Raw genomic sequence first — 25425 nt, forward strand, 5'->3', positions numbered from 1 at the left:
ACCCGGAGGCACAGCCAGGATGCAACCCACCTCCCGCAGACAGCCAGTGGAAGACACTCGCGGTTGCGCAAGGAAACACAGGAGGCTAAGTGCCCACATGGAAAATCAAAACAAAATAAAAGACCCTCGCAAGACCGAACTTCAAATCCGAAACATCTTTACTTAAATTTTAAAACATAAAGGTCCCGCAGCGGGGTCCTGTAACCCGAAGACAAGCCCACCCTGGCCGCAGCGCGCCTCTCCATTGCGAAGTTGCCTTAAACGTGACCTCCACTCCCCTCCCCGCTCCACTCTAGTGGCTTCATTGACTTTCAGACGCTCTGTCTTCCGAAACGGGCTTTCGGGCTTTCGTTTTCTGCTGGAACCACACACAGAGCCCGTGCGCCTGCCTAAGCTTTGGTCCCGCACGACTGTAGCGCCGCCGCGGCGCTTTCCTGGGAGCGCGGGAGGCTCCGTCCCAGTCCCCAGCGGCAGGGCTGCCCAGGCAACGCGAAGGCCCCGCTTCTGGGCGTCCCGGCCGGCGCACACCCGCCGCAGCGGGAGGAGGACGCGATCTGGCCTGGCGCCACCTCTTCGCGCTCCGCTCCCGGAAGCTCCGCATCCCGCCCGCCCTTCGAGCCCGCCTCCCGGAGTTCGGGACTCCTCCCTGGGCCCCCACGCCCCGCGGCGGGGCCGGGTCCACGACCACGCCCCGGCCTGGACGCCCCAAGTCTCAGTCCCAGCGCGGAGCTGACAGCGGGCGTGACGATGGCGCTGTGGCTGGTGCACATCGGCCAAAAGCTGCTGCTCTGGGGCGCTTTGAGCGCCGTCTCCCTGGCTGGCGTCACCGTGATCCTGAACCTCCTGCAGATGCTGGCGAGTTCAGTGCAGAAATGGCTGCACATGAAGTCGCTCCCGACCATTGAGGACAGAGCCTACCCCTTGGTGGGACACTTACTGGTGCTGAAGCCAGACCCGAGAGGTAAGGGACATGCCGGTAGCATCCCCGCCCGAGGGCCGGTGGGCTCGCTACCGGCGCGCGCTGCCGAGCACGGTGCCCCAGGCGCAGCAGCATCTCCCGGAGCCGTAGCCCCGGGCGCATCCCGGCTCCTCAGCCTGGAACACCACGACTCGGGGGCCTGCTGGGTGCGGGAGGTCTCTGTCACCCCTGGATAACATGACGGGTTCCCAAGCCTATCCAGTTTTTCCTATGACACTCGGAACAAGCGGTGGTGCCCTCTGTAACATATGAAAGTTTTCTTGCGCTTTTTCTCTTCTTGTCCCAACTCGAGGCTGCTGCTCTGTCTAAACACCGCCTGTCTTTTCTTCTGTCTTCACTCTTAAAGCCTGGGAGGCAGAAACACCTTAAAACTTTGTTTCTCTCTCAAAAAGAAGGGACTAGAGATTCGTTTGAGACCACGCCTCTCCCACAAAACTTGACCACAAGTTCAATTACTTCTTGGCCTTGACACTTCAGCCCTGCTCTAAAGAGTTACATAATAATAAAATTATGTTGGTGGGGCTTTCCCCAAAACTCATGCAGCAAGTTTAAAAAAATTAAAGAGTGATTTTTTAAAATTGAAATCATCTTTTGAAGATATAGGTTTATATTATGTTTCGCTGACAGGGAAAAAAATCACTGTACGTTAGAAAGCTCTTAGAAACACCTGATATTTGCAATCGCCTATGAGGGAGGGTGAGTTAGAGCTGAGCTCTTCATCTTCATGGGTGTATAAGATAAAATGCGCAGAACTGAAAAGATTTGCCCAAATGATGTATTTTCAAATGAGCCCAGGACCAGAACCTAATCCCCTCAGGTTAATTGTTACAGAAGTTTTACAGACTGAATATTAACTCCAAAGCTTGAAGGATGATCTCTTTTCACTCTTCTTTCTCCAAATGAAAATAATGTGTCATTTCAACTTTGCAAGAATATGATGGGGCCTCATGGGAGAGTGTTGCCAAAATACTGAAAATGTTTCTGGCAGGAGAAATCCAAGTAAACTTTTCAGTCAATGTGACTAATGTTACAAGTGATGAAACAAATTCAGATACATGAAAGCCACATGTGTAAAAATCATCATGGCTAATGCTAAAACTCCCCTTCTACCCTAAGGCTTTATAGTATTTAAAAAATAATTGTGTAGAAATATAGATAACCCTCTGCAACAAGAAACAATATACCTACGAAATCTCATCATATTTTGGGGGGGAATTTTTTTTTTTAAGAATTGAAATCTCTAGTGCACGAGATCCATTCAAAATAGTGATTTGATGGATTATTTAAAGTAATTCTCCTTACAGTTACTTCTTGAGTGAAGAGAAGGACAATGAATTGTCTTTTACAAGGTGACTTTTTAATCCATCAACAACTACCGGATTATGGCATGAAACAAACTTTTGCTCAGTTTCCAGCTGTGCAACCAAGGTGTTTGACTTTGACAAGTTGTTTAAAACCCTCCAAGTTAGAGTCTGTTCCCCACGGATTACATTTAATGCATGCATCATTTTCTAGATCACTGTCTAGAACTTGGTTAGAGTAAATTTTTAATTGTCAATCATCCATTTATAGGAAACGTTCCTTTGTGCCCAGTATTGAGCTCAGCAAAATTGGGACTATCAGAACATTTTAAGATACAGTCCTTGCTCTTAGTAACCTTGTTTCTCATACCAGAGGCTGTGCCTTTCATTTTATGACTACTGTCCAAATTCTGGCCTCAGTAATCTCACCGTGAGTATTGCAGTTGGCTTCCAACTAGACTCTTGAGCTCTGATCTCTTGCTTTTCCAGTCCTTTTTTTCCTCCTAACACCTGGCTTCCCCAGCTGCTCTCTGCTGTTGGACCAACCCACTACCTTCAAACCACAGGGAGACAGTTTCCCTGTCTCCTCTGTCAGGCTAGGGCAAGGCCATCAGTTTATTGGCATGCCTTGCCTCTCTCTCTCTCTCTCTCTCTCTCTCTCTCTCTATATATATATATATATATAAATTATTATATATAATATATATAAAATTATTTTATTGGTGTTCAATTACAGTTGTCTGCATTTTCTCCTCCCCCTCCCCCCCACCCCAGCCAAACCCACCTTCCTCCCTTGCCTCCACCCTCCCCCTTGGTTTTGTCCATGTGTCCTTTACAGTAGAAAACCCTTCTCACTGTCTCCTCCCTCTCCCCTCTGGCTATTGTTAGATTGTTCTTAACTTCAATGTCTCTGGTTATATTTTGTTTGCTTTTTTCTTCTGTTGATTATGTTCCCGTTAAAGGTGAGATCATATGGTATTTGTCTTTCACCGCCTGGCTTATTTCAGTTAGCATTTTGCTCTCCAGTTCCATCCATGCTGTCGCAAAGGGTATGAGCTCCTTCTTTCTCTCTGTTGTACATATATTTTGACACTGTTGATCTGACCTAGCTCTTTCCACAACCGTTTAGCCACCTGTGTTGACTGCAAGAAATTTTGCAGCGGTATGGTGTAATGGTTAAGATGGCACATTCTGGGTCCGGTTGCTTCTGGTTCGAAGCCAGCTTCCAGCATTTACTAGCATAGTCACACTGTGCCAGGTACTTAACTGTTTCTCATCTGGCTGTGGTGGGGCATAAAAGACATAAGGTGTCCAAAACCCTTAGCCCTGGTCTGGTGTGTAATTACCTGCTGCATGAGATAAATATGACATAATGAACATTAACTATTTTAGGATAAGCATTAGTAGGTTTTGAAGATGCTTTAGAAACTTATTACTGGTTCTTCACGGTCATCTGCAAAGGACAGTCCTGAGCCTTGGCCTCCCTCCCACTGCTCTTTGAGCAGCTTGCCCTGAAGCCCAGGGGTGGGGTAAGGGGCGGGGATGAGCTGCATATGTGAACATTTATCCGCATTGACAAGGAGCAGAAGAGTTGGATAGTTCATTTTTTTATGCCACGTCAGTTTGTCTGTGGTGCCCAAATAGCCATGTTGAAACAGCCCTGTCAAAGTCTCAAGAGCCATAGCAGTGGCCTCACAGTGCGGCTGGCATTAGTCCTGTTTCTAGGCAAATGGGCATTCCATTTGCCTGGAAGATGCCAGGGAACCCATATGCCTCCCAGCTAGCCTGCCCTCCTCCTCCTTCCCTACCTAGAGTTTGCTAGCAATCTAACGAGGCCTCTGCCTCACTTCCTAACAGGTAGTTGACTCCCCAGCTAGAACTCCAGTCCTCTCTTGACCTCATGCTGTTTGACTTGGGCTCCGTCTAACCGTTGCCATGCCTTTGCTCTGAGGTCTGGGCCCTGGACACCAACTCTTTAGTCTCTGTGTTTCCGCCCAGGTGGCCCTCACCAAAATGGTATTCCCTGACTGAGAGTTTTGTCACTGTTTGAGTGACTCTCTGAGTGCTGGGCTGCCTTCCCCGGCCTGGGGCTTCAAGAATTTCAGCGCAGAAAGTGTTGATTCCCAGCTTTTCCTCGTGACTTCAGTGTTGTTGGGATTAATGGTCAGCATTTCCCCACACCCAGCACAAGGACCAGCCATAAAGCAGGACCAAGGCCTCTAGCTCTGGTTGCATCAAATCCTAGTCTTTTTCCCACCTCTCCCCAGAAAATGTCCTGTGATCCCAGAATACACGAGTTATTTACAGATCTCACACAAAATACAACTCCAGTCACTCTAGTGCTCATCAGAAACTTCCAGTTATTGCTTGGAGCCTATAAAAGAAAATCAAACTTCTGCCCTGGCTGGTATGGCTCAACGGATCGAATACCAGCCTGCAAACTAAAGTTCGATTCCTGGTCGGGGCACTTGCTTGGGTTGCGGGCCAGGTCCCCAGTTGGGGGCACATGAGAGACAACCACACATTGATGTTTCTTGCCCTCTCTTCCTCCCTCCCTTCCCCTCTCTCTAAAAATTAATAAATAAAATCTTTAAAAACACAAAAACCCAAACCAAAGTTCCATAGTCTTCCAACACTCCAATCTCATCTCCAGTGTGATCATTCCCATCCTCTGCTTTGGCTGGACCTGCAGGGAAGTTTCAGCCCTCCATGCCTCCATTCGGCTCCTTCCGCTGCTTGGTTTACATTCTTGCCCCTCACCCTCACTTCCCCTTTTCTGCCTATAGAAAGCCAACTCATTCTTTTATGCTCAAATGCCATCTCTTTCATGGAATTTCTCCAGTCCTCTCGACGAAAATCACTAACTGGTCACACTTAAACTTCTGTTAGCACCCACTCCATTTTATCAGATATTGTGATTAGTTACAGATGTGACCATCTCTGATTATCAGTTCCTTGTGAGTAAGGACCTGGGCCTTTGGAGGGACATACTCCTTGTCTGTGGAATGCGTTCTTATTTCTGGACCTGTCGTATGTTTGGCTCTCAAATTTCCCTAACTAATCCCTACGTTTTCCTCGCTGCTGCTCAGTAACTCTTTTTAGCTTAACGATTCCTTCTAATGTTCACTATGGCATTTCTTCCACATTTTAGTTACAGCTCCAAATCAAATTCCCCCACCTGGACTCTTAAGTTATAAGCTTTTTTCCCCATATTGAAGAAAATACAGAAATAGCCAGTTATTTATATATCTGTGTGTATCTGTTCCTCCTCTACTAACAAAATATTTTTAATCACCCTCCAGCTTCAGAAAAATAAAACTGCTTATTCTTTATAAAATTTTGTCTATTTAAAATATTAGAACTACAGAAAAGTTGTAAAAACAGTACAGAGTTCACATACGCCATCTACCAAGCCTCCTCTAACGGTAAAGCTCCGGGAAGCTCTATTACAAGGTCTTGTTTGCAGGGCCAGAAAAGACTGCAGCAAAACCACATTTAGTAGGTGTTATCAGACAAAAAGCAGCAGGAATAAATGTTTCCCACACATAGGTACTGTAAAGTCCCTGAGACATGGAAGAAGCTGAAGGATTAGTAAGGCAGGGGAGTTTTTTTAAATTATTTTTTATGGAGGTAACATTGGTTCATAACATTATATAAATTTCAGGTGTACAATAGTATAATTTGATATCTGTATACTCCGTTGCATGCTCACAACCAAAAGTCTAGTTTCCATCTATTACCATTTGTTTGACCCCCCCGTACCCATTTCTCCCCCTCCCCACTCTCCTCCCCTACTCTCCGCCCCCTTCCCAAAGTAACCACTGCTCTCTTGTCTGTATCTATTTTTGCTTTGTTATATTTCTCCATTTGTTCCTTTTTGATTTATATTCCACATATGAGTGAAATCGGACTGTTTTTGTCTTTTCTGTCTGACTTATTTCGCTTAGCATAATACCCTTAAGGTCCATCCATGTTGTCACAAATGACAATAGTTTATCCTTTTTTATGGCTGAATAGGATTCCACTGCGTGGAATCTTCTTTAACCATTCATGCGTGGATGGACACCTAAGCTTGCCTCCAAATCCTGGCTATTGTTAATAATGCTGCAGTGCACGCTGGGGCACACATATCTTCTTGAATTAGTGTTTTCCTGGCCTCCAGATAAATACCCAGACGAATAATTGATGTATCATATGGTAGCTCTATTCTCAATTTTTTGCGGAACCTCAGTGCTGTTTTAGAGAGAGTGGAAGGGAAGCATATATCTACCAGGGCTGGAGAGGCTGGACAGGCTGGACGGGTTTTCCCTGCTCTGAAAGGGTAACCTGAAGCTGGGCCAGGAGAAGTTTCACAGCCTCAGTGTGATTGGGAAAGGCACACGATAAAGCTCATACAAGTATTCCCAGGGTTTGGCATTTGATAGTTAGCCAGATTGTTGCATAGATGTTATCTCGCTTATAATTAAATTGAAGTCCTCATATTTTATTCATGAAGTCATTTTGTAGGGACTGTGTGGTTTACCCTTACGATGTAAAAGAGCTGGGGGATATTAAGTGAGTTACCCAAAAGAAAAAAGTAAAGAAATCCCAAAGGACACAGTAAGGGACTTCTTTAAAATTAAATATTTTCTCCTAGATTTTTTTCAGCAGCTAATTGAGTACACTGAAAGATACCGATATCTGCCACTTTTCAAACTCTGGCTTGGCCCCGTGCCGCTGGTGGCCATGTATAACACAGAAGTTGTGGAGGTGAGTCTTGATGAATGGGATCAATATTCCACTGGATATTTGATGGTGTGAGAATCTCATCAGAATATAGTAAATACCTCCATACACGTAATTGAATTTAAGACATTGAGCATTCATTAAATATCTTGGGCTGTGTAGGGACCATTTAATGCTTTCTAGATAGAGTCTGAATTTAGGGGACAATAGCAGCCTCTAGATGCTTATACACCTTTGTTATCGGGTGTCAATATATTCCCTTTTTCTGTTTTTTTTTTTTTGAAAGTCTGCAGAAGGATATAGTTTTACAGAACCATAAATAGATTGTTCCAGAAGGTGAGCTTATATTATCTTCCAGGCACTGTTTTAAGATTCCAAAAACATAAGACTAATAAAATTTGAGTGTTTCCTCCAAAATGCTCAGTCTCATATTCATATCTATAATATTTTTATGATTTAAGTAAATTTTCCTAAAAGAGAATACTAATCTGATATTGATAAGGCAGATATTGTTAATCCATGCTATCGAAATCACTCCTTAAAGGGGCTAAAAGTGCAATCAACAATTCTTCTCTTCATAGAACAGAATTAAAAACAGTTTCCTAGGAAAGCGGGCTGGGATCGTTTTTTCTTAGTTATTGCGGTAAAACCGTTAGAGTTTCTCTCATACCACACTGCAGGATCTGCTGGTCCAGGGGAGAAAGCCAGAGGGCCACATAAAGGATTTCAGCCACTGCTGACTCAGTGTGCTTGGTGCAAATGGGCAGAGGTCCGTCCAGAGTGGAGAACTTGAGCAAGACGACTGAGAAGCATTTCGTGTTTAGTGTTATATGCTCAACTTTGACTCCAGATGACCCAATGCCACCCATGGTTTCCAATGTGACTTACATTCTTGGGTCACTCAAATGTGAGCATCTCTAGTGCAAAACTTTATCCTGAGCTTCACACTTGCTTTCAGAGTATGGCAACTTGAACGCCTCCAAGTCAACATAGCAGATAATGAGCTTGTGATTACCATCTCCCTAGGTGTGGGCCTCCTTACATCCACCCTCTTCCCTCACTGCCCACCTCAGTCAGTGTCTCCACTGGGTTCCTTGTTCATGGCAGGAACCAGGGAATCGCCTTGGCCATTTTCCCTTCGGTCGACTCCGTTAGTCTCCAAATAGAGTGACAGTTAACATGTTCAAAACTCTAAATGAATTTCTTCGAGTCACGTGAATAAAACCGAATCACAGAAAAATAATAGTTGTGAAATGTTGCTTTGGAAAGTAGTTGTGTTCTAGCCAGGTATTATAATTGAGATTGTGTGGATATCTACATCTCTTAATTATTATTTTTTCTCTCTTTCTAAGGTGATTTTAACGAATTCAAAGCAAATTGACAAATCCTATATGTACAAGTTTCTGGAACCATGGCTTGGCCTAGGACTCCTGACAAGGTACGTCAGTGTGAATCTGTAAAGCTGTCTCGTGCGTAACTTATGTCATGACACAAGGTAGTCTTCCTATAGCAAGAACATCCTACCTGGTAGTAGGGAGAAGCTGGAGGGCAAGGTCAGGCGGAAACGGGCCTCTGACAGACAGGGATCCAGGGTGTGCAGTAATCTCCAGCCACAATAGTCAGTAATGCGGGTCACCAGTGTTCCAAGAAGAATTCGAAAGTCCTGGTGTATAAATGGAGTGGAACACAAGGGAGTTTTCAGCAGGGAAATCCTGAAACGTCAATGAAAAAAGCAGTCCTCCTCGGAGAAGTATGGGGAGCCCAGTGACCTCAGGCCCCGAGCTGACATCCAGAAATAGGGCTCCGCCGACTGAAAAACAAAAGGCAGGGCCTTGGTGGGGACGCTGGAGAATTTGAAGATGACAGACAAAGTAGACTCGGAGCTCGTTGCTCTTCGGAAGGTTAAGGTTTGATAAAGGTGGTGGGAATCTAATTTTTAGAAACTCAGAGCTTAGGTTTTTGAAAAACTTTTAAATTTTTCAATTTTTAGGAATGCTCTTTTAAATATTAGTGATATAGAGGGATATCTAAACTGTGTCCATCTGTAACGATATGTGAATTTTTCCTTGTCATTCTGACCAAAGCATTTGAGCATCTGTAGATTCAGCTGTTCTAGCACTTTGTCGTGTTTACTGGGTTTGGTTTGGATATTGTTTTATTGGTGACCTTGTTTTATTTACTTGTATTTCTAGTACTGGGAACAAATGGCGCTCCAGGAGAAAAATGTTGACACCCACTTTCCATTTTACAATTCTGGAAGATTTCTTGGATGTCATGAATGAACAAGCAAATATACTGGTTAACAAGTTTAAAAAACACGCTGACGGAGAAGCCTTTAACTGCTTCATGTACATCGCTCTTTGTGCCTTAGATATAATCTGTGGTAAGTCTCACTGATTTGTTTCTAGATCTGTGGTGTGAAACGAAATGGCCCGAATAGGAAAGGACATGCCACCGGGAAGGCAAGTGAAGGGATTGGAAAGATTGGCTTCTCTCGGGTGCTCTCACTGCTCAGTCAGCCCCCTGGAGAGACAGCAGCAGCTGCCAGGGCTTGGAGCTGAGCCCAGAGGTTAAAGAGCCAACAGGTAGGGAAGGCCAGCGGGGAGAAAGCGCACAACCAGGGAGGGGGAGACGTAAATGGTATGATAGTGAGAAGGGAGGAAGAACAGTTGTAAAATATATAAGAATGCATGTCTGTTTTGAAGTGTTTGCCACTGGAAAATAAATGCAAGGTGTGTGCGTGAGAACTGATGGTTGCTTCTCACCTGTGTTTTACAGAAACAGCCATGGGCAAGAATATTGGTGCCCAGAGCGATGACGATTCCAAGTATGTCCGTGCGGTTTACAGGTAAATGGAGTCCTTCCAGTTATTTTTAATATTGTTATGGATTAGGGCTTTAGAAAGCTATTGCTGATAATTTTTTATCTGGGATGTATCTCTTTCATTGTTTCAAGAGGAAACATTATACTAAAAAGCAACCTAATCATGTAAGCATGTATTTTAACAGTAGAGGAATGGTTGTGTACATTTTGGCACACCCAGATTATGTAGTAATTTTAGATGATTATTTTATAATATATTGAGAGATTATATTATGATATTTAGTGACAAAAAGATAAAAATGTTTTAAGCATGATGATCACTAGGCGTAAAAAACTATTCGTTGAAAAAAATACTTTAAGATACTATACCAGAATGTCAGCTGTGATTATTGTTTTGTGCTACATGCTTCTTTTTTTATTATTTTTTGTTATTCATTTCCATATTTTCTGCACTAGTGTGTATTACTTTTTAATTGAGATATAATCATTTTTACTTTTGAAAGATTGCCTGAGGATACTCAGCTGTTAAAAGGCCCGGGCGGGGTTTGGTTTGCTGTATTCTGTCATTACGTCCACTGCTCATTTTACTTGTTTTAACAAATATCCGATTAGCATATATGAGCTGCCATTCACTGCACAAGGTACTGCCTGGTTTTATAGTGGCGCACAGCCCAGAATAACAGGGGAGACAAGCATTGAAGCCAATCAATATAAACTTATAATAATTGTTTAGAAAGAAAAAAAAACTAAAGTTGATATCTGAGAAGAAAACGGCGATACCGCCCACAGACTGAGTGCCCAGGGAAGGCCTGTCTGCGGGATTGGCTTTGAAGCTTGGTCTCGAAGGAGGGACCAGGTCGAGGTCTTCCTGCTCTATGACTGGAAATGTTGAGGGAGGAACTTGGGGCAGTGTGTGACAGATGGGTAGATAGCGAGCACTTTCCTGCAGAGAAGGCCAACCAGTTCTCTGTCACTCCAGAGAAGCGATCGAGCAGAGGAGTGGACGTTAAGCAGGCAGATTGCATCAGGGTAGCTGTGGCGCCAGAGCCACAGACAGACTGGGGAGGTCCGGCGCTCTTCCTGGAGAAACAGAAGCAGAGGTCAGAGGGCCATCTAGTGAGGATGTTTTGTGATGCATTCTCCAAAGAACCCATTCGATTGTTAAGCCTCACTGGATGTGCGAAAACCCATACTTCATTGTTGAGCATAGTAACAGATGGAGCTTGTAGCAGCCTTTGAGGCGAATCATTGTCATGGCCACACATTACCCGCACTGAGACCAGGCGCCAGACAGGTGTCCGAGCAACACACATTGTGGACGTGTCAGCTGACATATTTGTATCCTATTATAGGATAAGTGATATGATACATCGAAGGATGAAGGCGCCCTGGCTCTGGCTTGATTTTGTGTACCTCATGTTTAGTGAAGGATGGGAACACAAAAGGACCCTACGGATTGTACATAATTTTACCAACAATGTAAGTCCTCCATTTTTTTAGTGCCGTGAAACCTACATCCCATAAAATTGACCATTGCAGCCGTTTGAAATGTACCATTCCCTGCCATGAGGGGAATTAACCACGTTGTGCCGCCATACCGCTCTCGCTTTCTAGAACTTTCCTAAGTCTGTGAGTGCTGTGTTTTGTTAACAAGCCCACGGTAGGACCACAGGGCCTGTGTCTCATAAAATAAAAGTTGAGTGAAAATGGGAAAAAAGGGTAGATGACATACCTTTAAACTAAGTAGTCACCAAATATTAATTCGTCACTTGCTAAGTGTCCAATTCTGTACCGAGGTTTAGAAATAATAGTAAGTAATTAATGTTCCCCACTGGGGGAGGTTATCTATAAATACATAATTATAAAATGTGATGTGCTCTACCATCATTTATTAACAAACAGGGTGCTATGGTAAAAGAATAAAGATGCAAGGGTCTGTGTTATAAGAGTCTCCTGGCAAATGTTTGGATTACATGGCAGCGGCTTTCAAAGGCAAAGGGCATTTATAGCAATCTCTTAACTGGGGGAAGATAACTATTTATTACTATCTAATTTTTAAGGACAAGGTGATTATGTTTCAGAAATGGGATGTCAGTCTTTGTGGTAAAACTGTGTTTATGAAAAGGTAAAAGTTAACTGAACACATACATCAAATTACAATTTAAATGTGCTGATAAACGTGGGTAAGTAATTGTAATTACCCTTTGCTGTAAATTTTGGGTTACAATACGTTGGCATTGCTTCCTTACGGTGAGGCACTGTCTACCACCAGCAGGCTCAGTGGGTACCAAGCCACTAGCTGTTAGACGGGTGGGATGTGGAGGGAGCTGTCTGTAGTGGAGTATGGCACAATCATCTGGCACTAAGTGAACACCAAACAGTTTGTATCTGATGCGTGCAATTGTACTTTTCTTCAAATGTCATGCATTAATATCAACATCAGCATCAGTAATGGGTGCATCCCTTATTGGATGGACAGTATTGTTCATTTAATACTGTTGGAAATCGCATACTGAGCGCCAGGCACTAGGGGTTCCACCAAGAATTAAAGAGGACACGGTGCTTGCCCTTGGAGACCTGGGCCTATGTTCACGCAAGCCACACAGTAGCAGATCTGCGCAACTGCCGAAAGGAGAACAGAGCTGAAATGCATGGCCAAATTAAGTGTATGGGCTTTCATTCTTTTATTCACTCAACAAATATCTAGTGAACGTTCTCAAAATGCCAAGCCACGTTCTAAAGGTTGGGAACATGTGAATGAATGAAGACCAATGTGCTGCCCCACTGTTGGAGGAGAAAGACACTAACTAGCACGTGCAATGTCGAGTCAAGTGCAATGGGAAAAAATGAAGTAGGCTTAGGAAGATAGTGAGAGCTAGGGACTGGGGTCACAGTGATCAGGGGACGTCTTTCTGACAGTGTGACAATGAGCAGCAGGGACCTGAAAGGAGGGAGGGAGCCAGCCATGCTGGTGTCCGAGGCAAGAGCATTCTCGGCAGGAGGAACGGCAAACATACAGGGTGATGCTTTTCTCCAATACAACATGTAATTAGAGTGTGATCTGTAACTAGCCTATTAAACATATAATGAGTGCGTTTTCTCCACCACCCAGACTTTCTTCTCGTTAGCTCAGTCAACTCCCTAGGCCCCAAATTAGTAGTAGACTACTACTCCATTGTCGTGTTGGAAGGGTTGCAAAAATAGCTCTTGCAAATTATGTATTTGTCTGATATGAAGTTGTTTTTAAAAATCTTATCAAATAATGCCCTAAAAATGTTCACAGGAAGCTTTACTATATTTTTTCCAAAAGCCTATGTTATTGTTGAGTTAAAAAGAACAGGAAAGGTTTAGGGAAAAATAATCAGTTAAAGAAGCTCCTATATTTTTGTAGGAAAATGCATGATTAGGCCTTATCAAATTCCAAACAAAAGCATGTGATTATCTAAATCACCAGGTCATCACGGAACGGGCCAAAGAAATAAAGAGAGCCGAAGAATGCCAGAGCAACGACGGGGGCGCTACCTCCTCCAAAAAGAAACGCAGGGCTTTTCTTGACTTGCTTTTAAATGTGGCGGATGACGAAGGAAGAAAGCTAAGTCGTGACGATATTCGAGAAGAAGTGGACACATTCATGTTTGAGGTATTTTGCATTGTCGGGTATCGTTAACAAATTACGGTTCCTGTCCCATAACAAAACCCGGGGCTGTGTGCGGCTTTTTAAATCTTGGGAGTGTAAAATGCTAAGGACGAAGAAATAGCAAACAGCGATGCTTAGACATGCGTAATTAAGTATTTAACAGTAAAATTGGAAATAACATGAAGTAGGAAGAAGTAGTTGTAGCGGCCTTTTAAAATGTGTTGGGATTCTTGGTATAAGAGATGATTTTTTTTCAGTTTTTTTTTTAATTTAACAAAAAACAACTTACAGGAATCCTTTGAAAAGCTTTTAGTATGTTTTAAAAGTTAATCACATCTTCAAACAGTTTACTGTGACTGAGGAAGAGTCATTGTATTATAATTAGAAAATACAGAATTCAAGACCCTGATTAAGTACCAGATCAACTCTCTGCCTCAGAAAAAGCTTGTGACTCGCGGTGGGTGCAGTGGTAGACACATGGTTTTCTCCAGGAAACCTAAGGCTCGCCAGACATTTCCAAGCAGAAGAGCAGCTAGAAGTTGCTCTCTGTTCTCTGTATCACTTTCTGCTTCCTGCTTCCTTTGAATCTCCGAACGCCACACATCTTTTCTTCACTCCCTCTAGTTTTTAAAATTTTTGAATTGCACTTTCCATTCAATGCTATTCTGTATTAGTTCACTTAGCATGATACCCTGTAGGTTCCTCCAGGCTGTTGCGAAAGGTAAGATTTCCTTCTTTTTTTAATGCCAGCCACTCCCTCCTTTTTGAACTTCCAGACGTGAGTGCTCAGCTCCTGCTACGAGCTGCCCTAACTAAAGAAGATAACAGGAGCCTTCCAGTAGAGAAGGTAGCCAGTTTGTGATTCTGAAGGGATTTCTGGTCTTTACAGTAAAAATAAAAAATAAGAGTAAAAAAGATACATTTTGCAAAGATAATTCTAACTATACGAGGTATTATGAAGAGTAAATCTCTCAACATGTGGCTTACCAAATAAAGATAAAAGTGGTTTTAAAGAGCAGCACGTGGAATGCCCTGGAAGTGAGGGAGGGGCTTCAGGAGCAGCGACTGCAGGCATGTGTTTGCTGTGCCTCCCTGCAGCCGGCTGGGGCCGGATCTCCCTGGGGGGAGGGCTCTGTGCCCTGTAGCAGGAAGCCAGCTGTGCGGAGGGCCTGCAGACCTGACTGTTCCCGGCTCTGTGCTGCCTGGCCGCAGGAGATGTGCTCCCTGTGTGTAAAAAATGGAGACGTGGACTGTGCCGGTGGTTTTAATCTTCCTTTTCAAGCAGAGCACTTTATTGAAGAGACCTTATGCAGAAAGCGGACATCTCATTAGCTAAAAAGTGGAGAGGTGTTAAGCATGTGGGCTCTGGGGCCACATTCCAGCTCTGTACGGGAAGCGTGACCCTGGGCCCTCTTCTCTAGCCCTCCCCTAGCCCTCAAATGGCCACGGGTACAGCACGGTCCTTGCAGAACAGAACCGCTGTTCGGTGAATGGTTTCTCATGTGCACCAAGAATCGTGCCTGGCACGTTCCTGTGCCACAGATGTTGGCTAGCATCTAATGTGGAAGTGGGCCCTGCACCCACACACTCACGTGTGCATGTGCAGGCACACGCACACACACACACGTGTTCACGCACACACACATCCTCTCCCAGTAACCCCTCACTTTCCCCAAAACCACCAGACTAATGATCTCTCTTGTCCAGCTCAACGTGCTTTGACATCCTGTTTTTTTTCTTCTTTGCACGAAACAGAAGGCAAAGCACGAGTGACTGACAGTGTGTCTTCCCCCGTGAGGTGGGCGCGGGCTGTGGCTGCCCCGCCGCCCATGCACGGTTCTGGCTGTTAGATATTTAGACTCCAGATACTGGGATTCCTGCCCCTGCCCAGCCCCACCAAAGCGCCTCTGTCCGCTCAGTGCTGTGTTTTCCTGTGTTTGGGGAGCAAAGCGAAACAGGAATTCAGCAGCGTCTCTTACACATTCGGATCAGGCTTCCACTCAAATTCAAGAAAGGCTCTTCAACATTATTTAGCAAGAGCACTTCCTTCTGTGACTTTAGTAAACAGCTGAGTGAAATGGGCCAGATTTTATCTGGAGTTCAAAGTCATTTCTGTAAAGAAACTGCAAATGTGAGAAAGTGCAGCGACGCCAATATCAGAGACTTGTGAACTATATAGTTTTTAAAATTGCAGAATAATCCTCAACAATTCAACTTAGGAGCTAAAAAAACGTGCTCCGGAGGTTTCTGCCCAGGGGGTGAATTAGTACAAGGATCACCTGCGTTGCCTGGGGACAACCCAAGAGTATGGTGTCCCACAGGGGACATCACTTGTTTTCTTTCTCGAATTTTTCCCTGAAAGTCATAGTCACAGGGCTATAATATTATTTCGTATTTTTCAAATACATTCTTTTTCTGAAGAACTCGCCGTTTTTGCACGTGGAGTGTCCCTGTGGGAGAGTTTGGGAAATAGGTGCTAATGCCTCAAACACTGGGTGCATAGAGAAGAGAGTCACCCGGGGGGGTCCCCTCACACTCCAGCTGGAGTGTCCTTAACGCGGGTCCCCACACTCCCAGAGGGGAATACTTCTACTTCGTCATCAGAAACTCCAAGGGTCCTGTTCTTGCCTCCACCTCCTACTAAGCTATCTGGCCCTGGGAAAGTCACTTAGCTTTTTTTGGGGGGGGAAAGGGTCTCAGTTGGTCATCTCTAAAATGTGCATAGAAGTATCAAGTATTCCAGAGTTTTAGTGAAGAATAATTGAGTTAGTTTCTACAAAGTGTTCATGTAGTGTTTTGCCTAAAACTCCGCAAGATTTCAATGAGGCTATTTATCAACTTCTTGATGTGGTTGCTATTACTGAGAAGCACACACATACTCCCTGGCAATGAGAGGTAAAGCCTACCTTACAAATGGGGGAAAGGGAGGGGAGTACAGAACTGGCAAGTCGGCTAAGCAGAGTCAGACTTTTACTGCCTTAAAAACAGCCTAGTGTGCGTAGTTCCCTCAGAGTGGCTCTTATTGGCCCAGCCCCACCACTTCCTACCAAGTTTGTGACTTAGTAGCACAGAAATGCCCCTCTAAGCAGAGGCATCCACTCTGAAGGGATTGTTTCGTTTATTTGTTCCTCACCAAAGTAAAACACTGTCCAACATTTTGTTACGTTCCGGGGTCTCGTGACAGCTGTCCCATCCAGACACAATCTACAAGAGTTAGCCTCCCAGCTCCTCAGTGGAACTCTCCTTTTTAAACTATTTTTTTCTTACATTTGTAGGGCCATGACACAACTGCAGCTGCCATAAACTGGTCCTTGTATCTATTGGGTTCCTATCCAGAAGTCCAGAAAAAATTGGACAATGAGCTGGACGAAGTGTTTGGTATGTCTGGCCCCTTCACCAGGTCCCAAGTCACTGAAGCAACTGTCGTTCTTTCTCATGAAGAATGTGCAATAGGACCTGTTCTAAAGATGTTGTAATGAGCAGGAAGGCTGCCATGTAGGATCCCTTCCAGGACCAATGTCCTCTGCAAAAGCTCCTCCATTCATTTACAGGCATTTGCTAACTTCCAGGCATGTGACGGCACCGGGCTAGATGCTGTGTAGCACCGACAAGTGTTACTGTCCTCAAGGAGCTCACTGCTTCGCAGATGAAGCAGACATTGCATATAAACCATCCCATCGTGGCTGTGTGCTTGAGTGATATGAAGAAGGTGCTGTCTGAGAGCAGAGAGGAGAAGCTAGTTAGAGGGGTCAAGGAACGCTGTTTGAGTATGATTGCTTCGGGCCACAAATGAGAGAAAACGTGGGTTAAGCTGAGAGGACATAAATTTCTTTCGTACCACCAGCAATCTAAGTAAGATGTCCTTACTTACAACACGGATGTCACCAGAATCCCGGGCTTGCTCTTTTTTCTTTCTGTCATTTTCACCATTATGGGTTTTGTGTTTTGATCGCTGTTCGTGGGTCTCAGGTTTATCTTGAAGGCAAGAAGAAAGGGGAGGAGGAGATGAAGAGTATATTAGTCTCCTTTGGCTGCTGTAACAAATTCTGCAAACTGGGTGGCTTAAAACAATAGAAATGTATTCTGTTACAGTTCTGGACACCAGAAATCTGAAATCAGGGTCTCTGAGCTACATCGATGTATTGGCAAGGCTGCACTCCTTCTGGAAGCCTTAAGGGAGAACCCATTCCTTCTTGTGGCTGCCCGCACTCCTTGGCTTACGGCTTTGTCACCAAATCTCTGTCTCCACCTTCACATTGCCTTCTCTTCTGTAGATGTGTGTCACATCTCCCTCTGTTCTCTCTCACAGTGACATTTGGGCAGGCATTTAGGTCCCACCTGGATAATCCACCATCATCTCTCCATTTTACGATCCTTAATACAATCTTCAAAAGCACCTTCTCCCAAATACGGTAACATTTGCAGGCTCCCTGGATTAGGACCCACCACGAAGGGACAAGGCATCGTGCCATCAGCTTTGCCTTTGTTTAATCACATGTCACATGGCCACCCGTAGCTAGAGGGCGAAAGGTAAAGGTTAAGTTGGCCAACCGACAAAGTGGTATCTGATGGATTTTCCTACAGAAAAGAAGCAGGGAGGGAAAAAATAAAGGATACAAGGAAGAGATGGAAGGCATCCTAGAAAGAGGGGAACTGGATGAACAATGGCAGAGTAGAAAAGTTTGAAGATAACAGTAAATAGTAAAGGACAGGTAGAATTCAGAATGTGTGTTCGACTATATTGAGGGATGAAGTTGGAAAAGTAATTTCGTGTTCAGATTGTGTGAGGCCTGGACTTTCCTATCGAGAGGGACTTTGTTTTGTAGAACTGAGACAACCCAAAGTTCTTGTCTGTTTCTGCCATCATTTTAGTTTTTCCATATCACTGTGAATTTCAGATTTCTTCCCGTAGGTACATCTGGGGTTCTAAAAACTCGCAGGTTCTTTTGGAATACATTCACGTGTTTGTGTTCTCTAAAATTTCTAGCTCATTTCGGGTCTCACAAATGCTTCTTGACCTCACATAATTAATTAGTCACATTATTTTTACTAGAATTTTTACTCTGTTGCTTCTCATGTTTTTTGCTAATTGTACCTCACTTTTTCTTCTACCCCCAATATTAGTTCTAAAATCTTTGAGCAACTGATCTTTGGTATTGAGATGTAAGTTTTAATTCCTTGTTATTTTTTTTTTAACTGAGGTTAACTTTACACTTAGTTTTGTTGTAACAAAGCAACTGGTACATTTTTAATGTTTAAAACCGAGCATTATCGTTTCTTTCCAGTGAAACAAAAAAGAAAAATGAAGATAAACAGGAATAAAATTACAATAGAGAATGCCAATTCCAAATAAGATTGTACGTGTTCACTCAAGTCATTATCAGGAATTTTATTTTAACAGTGTTATGAAAGGAAGTCCATTAGACATCACAATTAAACATGCCACAGGGAAAGTTGTGTCGTCAAAATGCCCACTTAACCCACCGAAACACCTCACTCAAACCCACCTTTTGCTGACCTATAAATGCATTTTTTAAAAAGTTTTAAAACAAAAGTTTTAAAAAACGTTTTAAAAAATGTTTTATGCAAGAGGAAGTAGACAGGTACTTGTTGGTAAATGCTAGCTGCCCATAATTACAGAGACACAGTGAGCTCAACATACAGAGAAAGGAGGAGGAAATCTAGAATTCTACGCACTACCACATGGGCTAGCCTCCAGCCTGCAACCGAGATGTGGGAACAGAAAGTTTGTCTTCCTTCTCACAGAGCACAGTGGTGTTGATTCCACACAGGGTTTGTTGAGTCAGGAAGGGATGAAAAATGAATTTGGAACGGAAACGTTAGAGATTCTTTCCCCACTGTGTTCTGCTCAAGGTATTTTCCCCAAGATAATTGCAGACAAGAATGTCGAGGAGAGAAAAGATCAGGAGCAGAGTGACTGAGTATAAGAGGAAAAAAATAAATAAATACACCGGAACAAAATTACAATAGAGAAGGTTTTGCTCCCAGTGATTGGAGAAAAAAAATTTAAAGAGAAGGTTGGAATCCATCAGTTCTTCTCTTTCATCCCCATTAACTTCTTCATCAGTATCTTTCAAGCCTCCTCTCTTTCTTTTCCTTCCTCCTCCTCTTCTTCTCTTTCTTTTCCTTCCTCTTCTTCATCATCCGTATCAGGAACCAAGTAGTAATGAATTGGGTTTTGCCAGATATCACCTTTCATGATTGCCCCCAAGTCATCAGCCCTTGCTTCGGAGTGGGCGTACACCCGGGAAGGTGTCTCCTTCGTTGCCCAGGCTGCCTCTCCCTGCTGGCGCTATTCTGCATTGGGTTTGCACATTCCATCAAATCTTGTCCACATATTTCAGTGGGCTTTGAAAATGCATCACCGCTGTTCCTCAGATGAAATTCTTTGGAGAGATTTTTTTTTCTATTCTCGAAGGAAGGGTTTTCATCAAAGTGAAGCTCTATTCTGTGACCTGATTTCCTATCTTCCTGTTCTGTCACTTCAACTCTGGTCAGATTACCCAGTGCCTTTTCATCTACCTCCCTGTGCAGGGCAGGCTGAGAGATGGTTGACAAGTTTGGATTTGGGCAATTGATTTCACCCTCTTCTGAAAAAGAAAAATGGTTGGCAGAGTTTGTTACAGGTCGAGCTTCAGAATCTTCTCACTGGCTTGTTCATTAAGTGGGTCTGTTTCACTTTTGACTTTCTCAATTGTGCTCCCTGCTGTGCTTTTCTCCCTTGGGCAAGTCCAGAGAGGTCACTGTCTCCTCACAGACCGGGAGGCAGCAAGCAGTTTCGGTTTCTTTGCTGAGATGGGAACCCGGTTGGGGGAGGTGTTTGGGGGCCACACTATGGGGAAAGTCAGAGACTCTGACCCAAGAGGAGATGCACTTCTAGAAGAAGTTCTGAGAACTCAAAATGAACCATTTTAAAGCGTACAGTTTAATGCATTCGCAATGCTGTGCCACTGTTTCCTCTCATTCCAAAGCATTTCAGCACCCCAAAAAGAAACCCTGTAGCATTCAACAGCCACTCCCCGGTTTCTCTCCCTCCAGCCCCTGACAGTGGCTAATTCACTCTCTGTCTCTATGGGTTTATGTACTCTGAGTACTTCTGAGTATAAATCGAACGATGGAATATATGACCTGTGTGTCTGGTTCCTTTTACCTAGCGTTATTGTCTTATTTTATTTTGATTACTTTTACTATGAGATATTCTACTTTAGCTGTTGGTATGCCTTGATTAATATGTTCTTTTTTGATGTTTTATCCCCCGAGCCCAAATAGTTCTTTATTTTATTTATTTCATGTATATTTACTCTAATCAGGGCAGTCCGATCGCCCCCCCACCTTAGAAGACCTGAAGAAACTTAAATATCTGGAATGTGTCATCAAGGAGACACTTCGTCTTTTCCCGTCTGTTCCTTTTTTTGCCCGCCACCTTAACGAAGATTGTGACATTGGTAAGAGTTCTCCAATCAACACAGTGGGGAGAGAGGGCTTGTAAACGTCTGTCGCTCCGTTCTCACCGTGCGCTGCCTGCCTCCTGACAGGCGGCTACAGCATTGCCAAAGGCTCTCAAGCCCTCATCATTCCCTACGCGCTGCACAGAGACCCGAGGCACTTCCCAAATCCGGAGGAATTCCAGCCGGAGCGTTTCTTTCCCGAGAACTCCGCGGGACGCCATCCGTACGCATACGTGCCCTTCTCTGCTGGACCCAGGAACTGTATTGGTCTGTATCCCTCAGAGCTGGTTTGACCATTCAGGCCCCCATGGTAGTAGGTTTCTCACAATAATGTCTCTGAGATGTAGTGTTCCACAAACAAGCCTTTTACAAAGCTGGGTGTTTTATTTTTTCTCCACGTTACTATACCTTATTGATTTAAAATGGGGCTCTCATAAAGTTTATCAGTTTTCTAGGGCTGCCGTACCAAGTACCACAGACCAGGTGGCTTACACAACAGAAATTTATTTGCTTATAATTCTGGAGGCCAAAAGTCCAAGATGGAGGTGTCATCGGGCCTAGTGTCTTCTGATATCTCTTTCTATATAGATGGAGGTCTTCTCCCGGGTCTCCACTTAGTTTGTCCTCTGGGTGTATCTATCTGTGTCTTGATCTCTTCTCTTCGTGACGACACCAGTCAGATTGGATCAGGGTCTCATTTTAATTTAATCACCTCTTTAAAGGCCCTGTCTTCAAATGCAGTCTCATTCTGAGGTCCTGAGGAGTAAGAATTCAGCATATGAACTTTGGGAGAACACAGTTCACGCCGTAATATAAAGCATCATTGGTTTCGTGGTAGAGTTTTAAAATGTCGTAGGTTTTGGATTAAAGTAGAATATACTTTCTATGGTAGAAAGCTTATTTATAATGACTAGTTACATTTAAGCTAATTTCTGTGTTCATCGCTTTTAAGAATTGCTTTGTGTCAAAATCAAAAGCAACACAGGATGCTTACCGTGGGACCAGCTGAAGCACTGAGACAAAATGAGTGCCCAGCACCAGGCGTTATGAACACTTTTGGCTTTAGTATCTCTGGCATTTTACTATTTATGTAAATGCAGGTATTGATAAAATGAGGCCTGGTGACTCCACAGTAACTTACGTCAAGGCCCCGAAAGAAGGCATTGTAGGGTAGTGGTCCTGTGCTCCAGCGAGCCCAGGATTCACTGGCGTGCTGCAGAAATACGGATCCCTGGCCCACGCAGCTCTCCAGATGCACTGGGTGGAAGTGGGGAAGGGCACTCAGGAATCTTCCATTTCAGGGGGCATCCCAAATGATTCTGGTGCCCCCAAGGCCTACCGTGAAAATCCAACATGGCTTGCTTCCTCCAGTAGAACCTCTTCTTTCTCGCATTTGTGATATATCTATAATTAAAATGATGTTATTTACATTAATTTGAAGGTCAAAAGTTTGCCATCATGGAAGAAAAGGCCATTCTTTCCTGCATCCTGAGGCACTTTTGGGTAGAATGCAACCAGAAAAGAGAAGAACTTGGTCTGGTAGGAGAGCTGATTCTTCGTCCAACCAACGGCATCTGGATCAAGTTGAAGAGGAGAAATGTCGATGAGCCCTAACTTTATTCTAGGGCTGTGCGTGTCTCAAGAATAAGACCGTTCTCTAAGGGAAACTTGATCACTTATAGTTATAGATCATCAATTCAATTCCCTTAATCCCTAGACCTAAATTTTTCTTGTCACCACTTACCTTGGGGTCAAGTCTACCCAACAGAGAGTTTTTATATATTTAAAATGACCATAGCCTTCACCCCTGGTCTTGATCCCAAAAGGAGAGTTAACCGATGTCCATACCCAAATAAATGTGTAAGTTTCTCGACAGGGATCCATAGGCCACTTCAATTTCAATTACAGACCTAAAGGATAGAATTCCATTGAGGTTGCAGAATTTTTTCAGGTGTTCCTGTTGACTCAGGAACACAAATGTGCCAGCACACATATACATTTAATCTGAGAAGGGTGAGTAATTACGTACTGTGACTGAAGGAGATTAAGTTTTATAAATTATATCAGTGGCATTAGTTATAAGAATAATTATTGTTGTAATACTCTCCAGATTATATCAAGGAGGGTACATCATTTGTAAGTTGATCTATAGGTTCTGTTTTTATATCCCTTTAACTGGGTACTTACAGGCTTCATTTCATTCTACATAACATCACAATTACTTTTATCCATCATGTATTATGAGGAGAGATTCCTCTTCATAATCTCTAATCCCTCACTGTACCTTGTAATGCTGGTTAAGGGCTTTTGGAGCACCTTAGATCTTATCTAGTTATACTCCTGTTCAGTGATGGAAAAGATCAATGAGAGGGAAGTTTCGGTCCACAGACATGCCACGAGTGGGTGGCGGCGCGGGAAATAGAAAGAGGTCTACACTCTCAGTCTCCCCACTCCCAGAATGACACACTTCTACTACAGTACGCTACTGCTTTGTGAAGCTCAGCTCTATAACCGGGTGTGTCAATAGAGCACAGATCTTCTCGAAGTCTTCCATCATTAAGGACGAGGGAAAGCACGCATGCATATTTAGCCACCCAGCATTGTCTCAGTGTACGGTTAACCTTCAAGGAAATTCAATCCTCCAGAACATACCTACCAAGCGGATAAGCGACACACATTCCCTGCATTTTAATTCCATTGACCATATCTCTACTCCCTCACCTGGTGACTTGAAAACAACTTCTTTTAATAAATACTTTTAATAAGATGGTTTCTTTAGTTTTCTCAAAGAATAGCAGATAGAAGCAACAAATGAAGAGAATGGAATACATATTCTTCAACAGATATCAAAGGAAGAGGTTCCCAAACCAAAACCATTCGGCAAACTTCACAGGCCGAGGCATTGCAGGTTGGGGCAGCCACGGTGCCCATGCCACTGGCCCAAAGAGCCCAGCGCAGTCCCCAAGTCGCTGAGAAAAAGTTAAGGAAGTAGATGACACCGCTGAAAATGGTTCCCATGATATCATAAACTTGGTTATCTGGAAACTGGGTCTATGTAGAAAATCTGTTCCCAGATGATTTTGGATAATTAAAGTTTTATTGCTAGAAATCGGTATTATTTCTCAATTTCATGCACTTATATTTAAGCCTTGCCTTTTGAAAATCTTTTCAGTGACCCTATACTAGACATGAAATTAAATTTAAAGTAAAACATTGCTTCAGGTTACTTTTTGGCCTGAAATCTTCATTTGGCTCCAGAAAAATGTGTTATTCATATTTTAACTGGAAATTCCCTTAAATTGTGTCCAAGTTGGAATGGGGAAAGTATGTCATGGTTTGTAATATCCAAATGAAGATGCTGACTTTTTCGTAAACAAGAGAATGATCAAATATCTATTGTGTGCCTCTTATCTGTCGTGCTCCTGCTTGAAAGTAGTGTCTTAAGAAGGATAAATCACATTTTAAACATGGATGCTACATTTATTCTAAGAACTGATGTCAGTTTGAAATACAGATAACTTTCAAAGGTAAATTAATAGGTGACTGATTCATCAATAAAGGAAATAAAAGGAATAACACTTTGGTGTTAATGTCATCCTTATGTGGTCATCACAGACTGATTTTGAGTTTCCCTGACTCTGAAAAATAAACTAGAGGAGAAGTAGAAACACCAGAACATTTTGTTCAGCTGACAGAAGAAAGTGAAATCTCTCAGGACTACCTGGGAGTCAGCAAAACCCACAGTCATCTATTGGGTCCCCAGGGATTTATCATCCAGAAACCTCTCCAGGTGATGAGTGATTGAATTGATGCTCAGACAACTGTGGAATGGCAGTTTCTGGACCAACTACTCTCCTGTCTCACAAATAAAGAGATTATGATCTCAAAAAGATCAACTTTTACCATGGACTGTATCTAGGAGGTCAAAACATATTCCTTTCCAACACCTAAATAATTTGCTGGGGGCAGGGTGTACATGTGTTATTTGCCATTAGTCTGGCCCCACTCCTGGCAACCCTATGAGTGAGTGACGTTCACAATATCATGTCCTCAACAGCCCCGCTCAGCTCCCGTAGGCTCATGCTGTGGCTTCTCTGATGGAGTCACTGCATCTCATAGTTGGTCTCCCCCTTCTCCTTCCTCCTGCTGGTTTTCCCAGCATTATTATCTCTTCCAAATAACTCTGCCTTCTTATGATGTGCCTGAAGTAAGGCAGTTTCAGTTTTGTCTTTTTTTCCCCCTTTCACTGGTGTTTCAGGCTTAATTTGCTCTAGGACCCACTTGTTCGTCTTTCTGGTAGTGCAGGGTACTTGCGGAGCCCTCCTCCCCCACCACACTTTGAATAAAACAATTGTGCCTCAATCTGCCGACAGTTTTTCCTTTGAAGAAATGATTAGCACAGAGAAATACAATTTTTAGGACAGCCTCTATTCTCAGGAAATGTAAGTTGACTGACTAGGAAAGACAGGAAATGTAAACCACAATGGAAAG

At 43.5% G+C, this 25425-nt stretch overlaps 1 protein-coding gene across 1 annotated transcript; it reads left to right on the forward strand.

Annotated features, from left to right (window-relative positions):
* The first annotated feature begins 503 nt into the window (after nucleotides 1-503).
* Nucleotides 504-24512, forward strand: CYP4V2 (cytochrome P450 family 4 subfamily V member 2). Its single transcript, XM_024562751.4, has 11 exons — nucleotides 504-961; nucleotides 6917-7029; nucleotides 8358-8443; nucleotides 9198-9388; nucleotides 9784-9853; nucleotides 11181-11307; nucleotides 13283-13468; nucleotides 16741-16843; nucleotides 20797-20931; nucleotides 21022-21201; nucleotides 22376-24512. Exons 1-11 carry the CDS (start codon nucleotides 748-750, stop codon nucleotides 22546-22548), a joined length of 1578 nt encoding a protein of 525 aa, XP_024418519.2. The 5' UTR covers nucleotides 504-747; the 3' UTR covers nucleotides 22549-24512.
* The last annotated feature ends 913 nt before the right edge of the window (nucleotides 24513-25425 follow it).

This window comes from Desmodus rotundus, chromosome 13 (assembly GCF_022682495.2).
Source record: "Desmodus rotundus isolate HL8 chromosome 13, HLdesRot8A.1, whole genome shotgun sequence".
Taxonomy (NCBI): domain Eukaryota; kingdom Metazoa; phylum Chordata; class Mammalia; order Chiroptera; family Phyllostomidae; genus Desmodus; species Desmodus rotundus.

Coding starts and splice junctions, on each gene's coding strand:
- CYP4V2 (XM_024562751.4), top strand. CDS start 748: ATGGCGCTGTGGCTGGTGCACATCGGCCAAAAGCTGCTGCTCTGGGGC. Junction 7,030..8,357: donor ATAACACAGAAGTTGTGGAG/GTGAGTCTTGAT, acceptor TCTCTTTCTAAG/GTGATTTTAACGAATTCAAA. Junction 13,469..16,740: donor TGGACACATTCATGTTTGAG/GTATTTTGCATT, acceptor TTACATTTGTAG/GGCCATGACACAACTGCAGC.